The sequence below is a fragment of the Micrasema longulum genome, unplaced genomic scaffold (assembly GCF_059751315.1).
Source record: "Micrasema longulum isolate JH-2025_06_02 unplaced genomic scaffold, ASM5975131v1 h1tg002779l, whole genome shotgun sequence".
Taxonomy (NCBI): Eukaryota; Metazoa; Arthropoda; class Insecta; order Trichoptera; family Brachycentridae; genus Micrasema; species Micrasema longulum.
Window position 1 is genome coordinate 1 of NW_028279905.1, and position 13,040 is coordinate 13,040.

The 13,040-nt window shown below is 44.0% G+C and overlaps 1 protein-coding gene across 1 annotated transcript; it reads right to left on the bottom strand.

The window, feature by feature from the left end:
* Positions 1–2,444: 2,444 nt before the first annotated feature.
* Positions 2,445–5,257, bottom strand: LOC148271585 (zinc finger BED domain-containing protein 4-like). Its single transcript, XM_088241200.1, has one exon. It carries the CDS (start codon positions 4,882–4,884, stop codon positions 2,575–2,577), a length of 2,310 nt encoding a protein of 769 aa, XP_088097326.1. The 5' UTR covers positions 4,885–5,257; the 3' UTR covers positions 2,445–2,574.
* Positions 5,258–13,040: the final 7,783 nt, after the last annotated feature.

The window sequence follows — 13,040 nt, forward strand, 5'->3', positions numbered from 1 at the left end:
CTCTCTGTTGAAATAAATTTAAATATGAACAACTCCCTAGGGATGAAATCCAGCCAGTCTGCAAGCATTTGGACATAATCAAACATTGTTGAATTACTACCTGGTAAAAGAAGAAGTATAAAAATTGGAAAATTGTTTTCAGGCGTTGCCTAGTAGGTGATTTGGTTCAGCCGGATGAATCTCACCCGCGTGATAAAGGTTTCGGCGAAGAGTCGAGGATATGTGGATGTTCAAACATGGGCAGAATGGTGAGTGTTACACAGTGTGTAAAGTGGCCACTTGACAGGTCATAAGCCCTGTAAATGCCTAGACTTCCACATCCCTTCTCAAAAATGTTTTTCCTCTCTGTTGAAATAAATTTAAATTGTTCATTGTGATCGCACGAATACTTAGCATGTTTTTAAGCACGTCGATAGTTATTTGTGATCGAGCTACAGATGGGTTTAAGATAAACAAATAGGCACAAAGGTTTTCACGGTCACTGTTATCAATATGTTTCTTTTTTGGATGATACCGTGCGTGTTGGATTTGTTCCGACGTTTCGGCATCTTCAGGATAAACTGAGTGTTTTGTTGAAAAAAAGTGTGCGTTTAGGTACTAGTAATTTGTACCGTGCCGCAGTCGGCAGTGGCCAGACGAACCGATACCTATTCGCATCATCATCCAGTGCAAAAATGAGGATTGAAAAATGCATTGGTAACAAGAGCGACACGAATATGCGAAGATTCTGAAAAGGAGAAGAGGTCAGCAAAATTACAGATGCGCTGGGGCGTAATGGATGTAAGAAGATGCAAATTGACAACATTATTAAATCGCAAGCTACAAGGAAGATCGAGGAAGAAGATATTACCAGAAGAACTGCATACCTTCTATGTGCACAGAATGTTACTGGCAGCTGACAGGATAGCCAAAGTACTAAAGAAACATGATATTAGATCAACGTTTGGGACTATAGGAAAAATAAAGAACCATTTATTGAGCCCAAAAGATAAGAACCCCGCGGAAACGGAAGCTGTTTATAAATTAAGTTGCCGATAAGGTGTACATAGGACAAACAGGGCGCACAGCAAAGAAAATGATTGACGAACACAAAAGAGCATTATTATTTATATCACTACAGAGATGGGTAGAATTTTTGTTTCAAGATTATGGATATTCAAGCGTTTACAGGGCTTATGACCTGTCATAGGTTGGGTTCAAGTGGCCACTTTTATGTAGAATTCTACAACATTCCCCATTCCGCTTATTAGCGAATATCCATATCGGTGACATTTTTGGTTTTAGTATATATGTCATGAAACAGGGAAAGCTTTCGCTAGCGCGTTTGGAGCGCCATCTATGTATTTGATATTGAGGTTAAGTATTAAAGCTAATTACTTTATTTTTGTAGCTAAGACTCTATCCGAGTTAAATTAATTACTAGTAATCGCCTGCAGATGGCTCTGCAATTTTATTTACTTAATTTTGACCAGATCATGTTTTTACACAATATTATTTTGGTATGTATATATATTTACATATTTATACACACACAATTCTGGGTATTTATCCCAAGGGGGAGTAGGTATATTATTATTTATATCACTACAGAGATGGGTAGAATTTTTGTTTCAAGATTATGGATATTCGAGCGTTTTTACAGGGCTTATGACCTGTCATAGGTTGGGTTCAAAAGTGTCCACTTGAACCCAACCTATGACAGGTCATAAGCCCTGTAAACGCTCGAATATCCATAATCTTGAAACAAAAATTCTACCCATCTCTGTAGTGATATAAATAATAATATACCTACTCCCCCTTGGGATAAAAAACCCAGAATTGTGTGTGTATAAATATGTAAATATATATACATACCAAAATAATATTGTACAAAAGAGCATGTACACTTGGGCACCCCGACAAATCCGCAACAGCGGAACACTTTACAGACACCGGAAATTGTATCTCAGTAATTCAGTGTACGAATAATAAAAGAAGCAATACACAGACACCCAAATAACATAAACAAAGACGACGGGCTGAAATTAAACTCAGCATGGTTTCCAGCACTACATACTACAAAAATGTGGCTTCTGCCGACTGCAACATGGTACAAATTACTAGTACTAAAACACACTTTTTTCTACAAAACACTCAGTTTAAGCTGAAGATGGCTCCTGCAATGGTAGTTATACGTCGGAACAAATCAAACACTCACGGTATGATAAATACAGTGCAGGCAATTGGTAAAATAAACCAAAGTAGGGAACAAAATGCCGAACACTCTTCTAGTGGATCGGCAGGCCTGTTGACTGCTGCCAACAGGCCGGCTTCTCCTGAAGAGTTTTAAGTGGTTTCCTCTCCACATGAGCAAATGCTGAGAAGTGCCTGATTGGCCCACATTAGAATATCCTTTCTGATTCAGCTTAGGTAAAATAATGTAATACAATTGCAGAAAAATCCTCTTTTTGAAATATAAACCTTGTATATTACGAGTATAAGCAAGGTAAAAAATAATGAAACTCCCGTGTATTTTTTTTTTAAAACACACACGGTATCACCCAAAAAAGAAAAATATTGTTAAGATGAACGGTTTTACGAGTTGGCATTCAAAAACATCAGCTGACTGATTTTTCTGGGGTCCAGTTTCTTGCGCCGCTCCTGCAGCACGTAGCCCTCCTCCGAGAACAGGATGTTGCTGGGCACGCACGTGCCCAGGACGCAGAACTTCAGCCTGACCAGGCGCGCCAGGTTCGGGTACAGGTGCTCGTGGCCGCGCCACCAGTCGAGCGGGCTGCGGTCCCGCGGCAGCGCGCCCTCGCGCATGTACTGCTCCACCTCCAGGCCGGCCAGCGCGCCCAGCGCGTCCGCGGGCGGCACCAGGCTGTCCGTCGCGCGGTCGAACTCCTCCCAGACGGAGGCCGCCCGCGCCGGCGGGCGGCGCTCGCCGGCGCCCGCAGCGGCGCGCTCCTCGCGCTCCGCGATCACGGACGTGACCAGCGCGATGACGATCTGCTTGGCGTTGGCCGCCGCCGCCTGGCTCTCGTAGTAGTGCTTGAAGCGCGGGTCCAGGAACATGCACATGGCGAATATGTCGTCCTGCTCCAGATCGGGGACCCTTTCGTTCAAGCCGACCTGCAGCGTCTTCAAGACTGCGCCCGCTTCCTCGCCGAACGTTTCCTTGCATAGAAGTCTTCTGACCGCGATCTTGAGCCCTCGGCACACGGGGATCACCTGACTGGCGGTGAATATTTGGTTCTGGCACATCGTCGAGCAAATCTCCTCGAACGGGTTTAGTATTTCGCAAATGTTGTCGCACGCGTCGAAATCCACCGCATCTAGCGTCGGCGCGTCGGCGTCCAACAGCTCCGAAGCTTTGCTCACCGAGTCGCGGATTTCCAGAAATCGCTTGAGCATGGAGTGCGTGGTGATCCAGCGCGTCGGAACGTCTCGGATGAGGCGCGTCGGCTCCGGGACCCCCAGCTTCAGCTGGACGTTGACGAGGGTCTCGGCGGCCGTCGGGCTCGTGGCGAAGTACGCGACGACCGTCCGCACCTTTTCCAGGAGCCGCCGCACGTGTCCCAGGGACTCCTCTATGACGCCGTTGAGCGTGTGCGCGAAGCACGCGAAGTGCCGCCAGCCGAGCGAGTCGAGGACGGCGGCCCTCGCGCCGCGCTCCCCGTCCGTCACGACCATCAGGACCTTCTCCTTCAGGTCCCACTCGCGGGCCACCCTGCGCAGCTCGCGCGCCAGCGCCGCGCTGTCGGGGCCGCCCGGCAGCGGCGCGCACTCCAGCAGCACCGTCCGGAAGGCGTAGTCCGCGCATATGTAGTGCGCGGTGACCGCCGCGAACGCGTCGCCGGCCGCGGAGGTCCACACGTCCGCGGTGAGGCACATGGTCTCGGCCGAGCGCACCGTTTCCCGGACGGCGGCTCGACAGCTGCCGAACAGCGGCGGCATCAGGGAATCCGCGAAATACTTCTCGTCCGGAATGGCGAAGGCCGGGAAGCAGGCGCCGAGCAGCTCCCGGAACCCTCTGTCCCGCACGATGCTGAACGGTTGGAAATCCCAGATGAAAAGCTTCAGCACGGCGTTCTCGATGAACACCTTCTTCTCTCTGGCTATAGTCGTCTTGGGGGCGTAGAGCGTGAGTCTGGCCTTCTGCGGAGCCGGAGTCTCGCTCTTCACGCTCGGGGGCTCCTCGGCGGCCTGGCGCTCCTCCTCCGGGGGCTCCTCCCCCGCCGGCCGCTCGGCCGGGTCCGGCGCCCGGCGCTCGGCCATGCGGCGGTACGCGACCTTCGGGTGCTTCCTGAGCAGGTGTCGCGTCAGGTTCGACATGTTGGTCTTGTAGGAGAACTGTTTGCGGCAATGCTGGCAGGACGCCAGGCGGTCCCCCAGGGCTTCGAAGTGGGTCCACGTCAGCTTGCTCCTCGCGCTGATCGGGCCGCGCTGCGGCGCGACGGCGGGCGGCGCGGGCGGCGCGGGCGGCGCGGGCGCCGCGGGCGACGCGGGCGACGGGGGCGTCGCGGGCGGCGGCGACGGCGGGGGCGACGGAGACGGCGGGGGCGACGGGGACGGCGGAGGCACGTCGTCCTGCCAGACGCCGGGGTGCTTCGACTTCAGGTGCCTCTTCAGGTTGGCCGTCGTGCCCTTGTAGCGTATTATCCTCGGGCACACGTTGCACTTGGCGTCGGCGTCCGACAGGATCTGGAAGTGGTTCCAGAGGCGGCTGCGGCGCTTGGACGGGCGCGTCGCCGAGCGGCTCCACGCGTCGGTCGCCGGGTCCATCGGCCCGTCTGTCTCCATCCGGCACTCCTCGAAGCGCGGCTCGCCGTCGCTGTCGTCCGCGGCGGCGTCCTCCTTGGGGGCCTTCATCTCGCGATGCTTCCTCGAGACGTGCTTCATCAAGCGCTGCAGAGGCTGCGTAGGATTCTTCTCCGCGGACCAGCGATTAACAATTCCAGACTTCGCTAAACTTGTGTTTCATAACTGAACCAATTCTCAATTAGATGGATTTGCCACGGCGTTCACAGTTCACGTTCGCCGCCGCCGATCTCGCGACCGACCCGGTCGCCGACCCGTCTACGCCGCGGTCTCGCGACGCCTAAACTCGCTTCAAAAGTATTTAAAAGTGAAACGACACATACGCGTTCACTCTTATTTAATCTCATAGCGTTCGTAATATTCACAAACTAGAATAATATCCACTGAACTGTTCGTCGGACTGACAGCTGTCACCCGAGCGGACTCGGCACCCCGATACTGCCATAGAAACTCGCTACCGACGGTAATAATGTTACGTTCGTCTCTCTTTTACACGCGGCGAGTGGTCTGTTGCTATCTCGCATCGGCACGAACGTGATCCGACCGTTCGCCGGACAGATAACGTCATAATAATCACAAATACGAGATAAGCATTCTCTGAAAAAGATAACCTATAATTTTATTTTGTCGAAAAAACAACGCAACAGCCTTTACGAAAAAATACAAAATATACAAATAGACCAAATGAGGTTATAAATTAATAGGTGTAATTTATTATGGTTTAAAAACAGTAAACAATACGAAGCATAGAGTTGGAAGAAAAGGGACGAAAGTAGACTGAATGCTGTTGAAATGCGATCCCTCGGGCGAATGTGCGGAAAAACAATATATGATAGGTGCCCTAATGTCGAAATTAGAGCAAAATGCAAGGCTGAGTTAAGCATTATCGACAAAATTAAGAAAGGTCTTTTGCGATGGTTCGGTCATGTGGAGCGAATGAATGATGAAAGAACGGCTAAAAAGATTTATGATGCGAATGTGTCCGGTTGTAGAAGTCGAGGAAGGCCGAGAAAGACATGGCATGATCAAGTACAACAAATTCTTGAAAGTGGTCATGTGAAAAGTCAGAATAATCGACGTGCGTGCATGAGAAGATGTATGAATGTGAAGGAAGCAAAGGAAGTGTGCCAGGACAGAGTGGTGTGGCGTTCTATCCTCTCTGCCTACCCCTCCGGGGAAATGGCGTGATGGTTAGTTAAACAATACATAAGACATTGGTCTAATAATCATAATTTGTTATTCAACAATGTTTGAGTATGTCAAAATGTTTGCAGACTGGCTGGATTTCTTCCTACATCTAGATTTGTCGCAACAGAAAGGAAAAACATTTTAAAAAGGGTAATATGGAAGTCTAGGCATTTACAGGGCGTATGACCTGTCATTGGCTGGTTAGAGTGGACTCTGAACTCTTTCGCGACAAATCTAGATATGAATATCTCCCTAGGAAGGAAATTCTGCCAGTCTGCAGACATTTGGACATACTCAAACCCAGCTGGTGCAGGCTTCTCGCTTCGACGATCTCGCCAATCTCGGGTGACATGCGAACGAGGAAAAAGACACACAGTTTCTTCAAAATATTATTTATTGTCTAATTCCACAATGTCACATAACTCATAATTGAAAATAGCCTGAAAAAGTTGAGCGGGCACATAGTCATTAAATACACAAATCAGCTCAAATAAAACCACAGGGCAATCACACCCTTACACCCTCACACTCGCAGCTCGTAACACTCGAGAATGCGTGCAAGCCTCGCCTGTCACTTAGGACCTTCCGTCATCGTCTCTAGAGGCTCACTTTTCAATGTCACAGAAATAATCATTATTGTAACTGTTCTAAAAAAAAATAACGGATGAAAATATAACTAAATGTGAGATCAGCGTGAACGGAGATATTATGAATCAGGTAGGAGAATCTGTGTACCTGGGAAGTATGTTTACTAGGGACGGAAAGGAGGGTGAGTGCCGGGAACAGGGTGAACGGTGCACTAAAATCTACTTTGGCAAACAAATGTTTATCGCAGGAGGCTAAACTAGCAGTTCACAACGGAGTTCTAGTTCCAACTCTGATGTATGGGAGCGAAGTATGGAATTGGAAAAATAATGATGAAAGTAGGTTGAATGCTGTCGAAATGCGATCCCTCAGGCGAATGTGTGGTAAAACGATGTATGATAGGTGCACAAATGTCGAGATCCGTGAAGTGTGTAAGGCTGAGACAAGCATCATTGACAGAATTAAGAAAGGGGTGCTGCGTTGGTTTGGACATGTAGAGCGAATGGACAGCGAAAGAACGGCTAAAAGGATCTACGATGCAAATGTTGATGGATGCAGAAAACGAGGAAGACCGAGAGAGACGTGGCACGATCAAGTCCATCAAATACTTGAAGATGGACGTGTCAAAAGTAGGAATAATCGGCGTGCGTGCATAAGAAGATGTATGAATGTAGAGGAAGCGAGGTCTGTATGCCAAGATAGAGTGTTATGGCGTTCTATCCTCTCTGCCTACCCCTACGGGGAAACGGCGTGATGGTTTGTTGTTGTTGTTGTTGTTGTAACTGTTCTAAAAGATAACCGCAGTTTCTTTAAATAATTACATAGGTACACATTTACCTAATACACGTAACACTCGAGGATGCGTACACTCCTCGCCTGCTACGGTCTGACTTTCCGTCAGCAACTCTACAAGCGCACTTGCAGACTTCAAGAAGAAGACTGAAGCTTGTTCCTCTCTCACGAGCTTTCCAAAACCTATTTCGATAACATTCTACAAAAAATACTGATATTTTAGTGCCAAACAAAATATATCTAAGACCTTTTCAAACAATTACGAGATTTCTCTTCCTCAATAAATTAAATTATATTTATTTATTTATTAACGGACATTGTCCATGTATACAATTTATAAGGTTTAAATATTACAATAAAAGAATAGTTTAAAACATTTTTAAAAAAAGAAAGAAGCATTGACAAACATAAGGGACATCGAGACAAGATCTGGACTATTTATTTAGTGCTCGTTTAAATCCTTGTAAACTTAAACAAGAAAAGTCCAGATGATCTTGTCTCGAGTTAACAATACGACAAGATATTCAAGGCCACAGCTTGTTCTATGCTGATCGATGAACAGTACTTCATCGTTTCTCAATCTACGAGTCGGAATATTGAATTTGACTTGTCCCAGTAATGATGGAACATCAATTATACCATTTAGTATGCCGAACATATATATGGAGTCAATATTAGTTCTACGTTTTTGTAGACTAGAAATATTTAACATTGACTCTATTTCAGCATAAGAATAATTATCTCTCTCTAGTCCGAGCATCCACGCTATTTTTCGAAGCAAGCGATGTTGGACTGATTCAATGTGATTTATGCGATTGACATAGAATGGAGACCAGCCCACTATTCTAGGGGGCATATTCTAGAAGAGGGCGAACAGTCGAGCAATAAAGAGTTTTGATTGTACGGACATGAGTAAAATCAGAGGATATTCTGTTAATGAAGCCAAGTAATTTCAGTGATTTATTGACTGTATTATCTATATGCTCGTTGTATGTCAGTTTATAGTCCAAAACAACTCCTAAATCTCTGATGGACTTGACTACATCAATTTTGGAGTTTTGTACTATTACTAGTACTATTACTATTACTAGTACCTATGTACTCGAAGGAAATTGGTTGTTTTGTTCTATGAAATGAAATTATTTTGCATTTTTTAATATTTAGTTCTAATTTATTGACTTTACACCATCGGTTAAAAGAGTTAATGTCTGATTGAAGAAGAAAGCAGTCTTGTAAAGTTTGAATTATTTTGAAAATTTTGTTGTCGTCCGCGAAGAGCCACAAACGAGAGTAAGAGAATGATTTAGCAACATCATTAATAAACAAATTGAAAAGCAGGGGTGCCAAATGAGCACCCTGAGGTACACCCGATGTGACATCATTACTGGTTGATAAATATATGGGACATCCTAGGACAAAAAACAATAAACTAAACGAGGATCTTAACACAGGACAAATGTCCGGTTCTTTGAAATATTATATAAAAAATACAAGGGTACAAAGTATACACAGAAAAATAAATATCTCAACTTCAGTAGACGACATTCAAAAGGGCATTAAACAATAATTCACAATATACGACACTTTTGAAATAAATGAACACGTTGCAAAGCCGAACAATAACATCTGAAATTGCTAGTCGGCATACAAAATGAACCAATAAAGCGTTCTTTGTAAAGTATTATTTTGACCCGCCAAATCTTCGGAACGAAGTTAGTAATTTAAATGCATTCTGTAAAGAATTATTTAATAAACGAAATATTGCTCAATTTAGTTTTGGCCCCAACAACAAGCATCACGCCATTTCACCGTAGGGGACGGCAGAGAGAATGGACCGCCACACACGTCTATCCTGGCATACATTCCTAGCTTCTTCCACATTTATACAGATGTATGTATATACCGTCTTGTCATACACGCCCTTCGGTTCTGTCTACTTTTGACATGACCTGACTTAAGATTTTGGTTTATCTGATCGTGCCACGTCTTCCTCGGTCGTCCTCGTCTCACGTAGCCATTCATTTTCGCCATATATATTCGTCAACAATATTTTGAGTTCGTCCAAATTTTTGTAGACAAGGACTGGATTCAACTTGAGATGAAGAACATTTAAGAGAAGGTAATATAGATTGACATTGACATTAATAGACATTGACAGGTCATAAGCCCTGTAGATGCCTAGAGTTCTATATTACCTTTTCTTAAATGTTCTTCATCTCTGTTGTAGTATGTTAATTTAAATCTATAATGTGAAAATATTATTTTTTTATAAAAAACCATAATTTTTTTCATATAATAGTTTTTTAATTTTGGTTTTAAAAGTTTTACGATTCTTTCGTCATCCATTTGTTTTACGTGACCAAACCATGTCAGAGCCCCTTTCTTAATCTTATCCTGACTCAGATTTACACTCTCGCCTGATTTCATTATTTGTATTGATTTCCCACACATTCGTCGAAGAGATCGCATTCCAACCGCGTTCACTCGGCTTTCATCCATCTGCCAGTTCCATGCTTCACCTCCATATATAAGTGTCGGGACTAAAACTCCGTTGCGCACTGCCAGTTTAGCTTCGATTGACATATTTTTATTAGCAATTAGACGAAGTATAAAATTGGAAAATTGTTTTCAGGCGTTGCCTAGTTTGTGATTTGGTTCAGCCGGATGAATCTCACCCGCATGATAAAGGTCTCAGCTCTTTTGCTTCACAAAAGTCGACAGATGGAAGAGTTGAGGAAATAGGGGTGTTGAAACGTGGGCAGTGGGTGAATGTTACACAGTGTGTAATGTGGCCACTGTAATGCCTAGATTACCATGTTCCCTTTTCAAAATATGTTTTCCCTCGCTGTTGCAACAAATCTAGATATTTATTTATTATACGGCACAAGTGCCTTTTAAAATATAACAATATAATCAGTTATCCGAGCAGAGTGCGAGCTTCCACGCTGCGTATCGAAGCGAGCGATGTTGGACCGATGCAATGCGATTTATGCGATTGGCATAGAATGGAGACCAGCCCACTATTCTCGGAGGCATATTATAGAAGAGGGCGAACAGTCGAGCAATAAAGAGTTTTGATTGTACGGACATTAGTCAAATCAGAGGATATTCTGTTAATGAAGCCGAGTAATTTCATTGATTTATTTACATATTCTGAATATAAATAACAAAGAGAAGGTAATATGGAAGTCTAGGCATCTACAGGGCTTATGACCTGTCAACGGCTGGTTTAAGTGGCCACTTTACACACTGTGTAACATTCACCGTTCTGCCCATATTTGAACATCTATTTTAAAGCATCTAGCGTTAAATTTATTCAAAATTGTAAATTCAATATGGGATTGCCCTGAACTGTTATCTCTCATCAACTTCGGGGCGCCTGGAAGAATGACTAGACAGGTGCCGCCGTTTTGTAGCAACAATTCACGGACAGTGTATACTTGTAATGCCGTATTAAACAGACTTCACGAACTCGGCAATAGTTATTCCCGCGTATCGGATATATTTAGTGTGGAGTATTGTTCCTATAGAACAAACCTTTTGAACTTTCAAAGATGGCAAATGGTAATTATATTTATTTATTCATGCATTTCATAATATATACAGTATTTTGTTCACTTAGCCTAGCTGTGTGAAACAGTACTGATGATTTTCTTGTTGTATTACTGTAGAATGTTTTATTATTTAAACTTTCTTCAGAATATGCTGTATAATTTTACTTACTATACTAATTAAACTTAAAAGTTTAAAATTTTAAAGTAAATTAAATAAAATTAAATCTTTATTCCTTCAAATCTTTCATCTGTTGATGTTTGTGAAGTTAAAGAGCTGAAACCTTTATTTATGCGGGTGAGATTCGTCTAATTGAATTAATTCACCTACATACTAGACCAGGCAACGCCTGAAAATGTTATTTTTTTAATTTCTATACTTCTTCATGGACCGAGCCAATCTCACCGGCCAATCGTACCCAAGAGGACAGGACAGGACAGAAGAGGACAGGACAGGACAGGACAGGACAGGATAGGACAAGACAGGACAGGTCAGGACAGGACACGGCAGGACACAACAGAAGAGGACAGGACAGGACAGGGCAGAAGAGGAAAGGACGGGACAGGACAGGATAGGATAGGACAGGACAGGACAGAAGAGGAAAGGACAGGACAAGACAAAAGGGGACAGGACAGGACAGGTCAGGGCAAACAGGACAGAAGAGGACAGGAAAGGACAGGACAGGACACAACAGGACAGGACAAGACAGGACAAGACAAAAGGGGACAGGACAGGACAGGTCAGTACAAGATAGGACAGGGCAGGACACGACAGAAGAGGACAGGACAGGAGAGGACAGGATAGGATAGGACAGGACAGGACAGAAGAGGAAAGGACAGGACAAGGCAGGACAAGACCAAAGGCACAGGACAAGACAGAACAGGACAGGACAGGACAGGATAAAACAGGACAGGACAGGACAATTTATTGATAACAATATTAAAGAAAACGAAAAAAAAATATTAGGTAGGACAGTTAGATTAAATTATAATTATTATTTTCAAGTAGGGTTCTAGCATTTTAAACTTTTACAAAACAGGACAGGACAGGACAGGACAGAACACGACATAAAGGGATAGGAAAGGACAGGACATGATAGTCAAGACAGGACAGGACAGAAGAGGACAGGACAGGACAGGATAGGATAGGACAGGACAGGACAATTAATTGGTTACAATATAAAAGAAAACAAAAAAAATATTATGTAGGACAGTTAGATTAAATTATAATTATTATTTTCAATTAGGGTTCTAGCATTTTAAACTTAAAAGTTTAAAACAGGACAGAACAGGACAGAACAGGACAGGACAGGTTAGGACAGGACAGGACAGGAAAGGACAGAAGAGGAAAGGACGGGACAGTACAGGATAGAACAGGACAGAAGAGAAAAGGACAGGACAAGACAAGACAGGACAGAAGAGGAAAGGACAGGACAAGACAAGGCAGGACAGGACAGGACAAAACATGACATAACAGGAAAGTTTAGGACAGGACAGGACAAGACAATTAATTGGTTACAATATAAAAGAAAACAAAAAAAAATATTATGTAAGACAGTTAGATAAAATTATAATTATTATTTTCAATTAGATTTCTAGCATTTTAAACTATTATTAGAACAGGACAGAACAGTACAGAAGAGGACAGGACTGGACAGAACAGGACAGGACAGTACAGAAGAAGACAGGACAAAACAGAGGAGGACAGGACAGGACATGATAGGACAGGACAGGACAGAACAGGACAGGACAATTAATTACTAGAGCATTTTAAACTAAAAAGTTTGGAACAGGACAGGACAAAACAGGACAGGACAGGACAGGACATGATAGGACAGGACAGGACAGGACAGGTCAGTTCAAGACAGGACAGGGCAGGATAGGACAAGACAGGACAGAAGAGGACAGGACAGGACAAATTGGTTACAATATGAACAAAAAGACAAAAAAAAAGTATTAGGTCTGACAGTTAGATGAAATTATAATTATTAATTTCAATTAGGGTTCTAGCATTTTAAACTTTTATTAGAACAGGACAGGACAGTACAGAAGAGGACAGAACAAAACAGAGGAGGACAGGACAGGAGAGGACAAGACAAAAGGGGACAAGACAGGACAGGT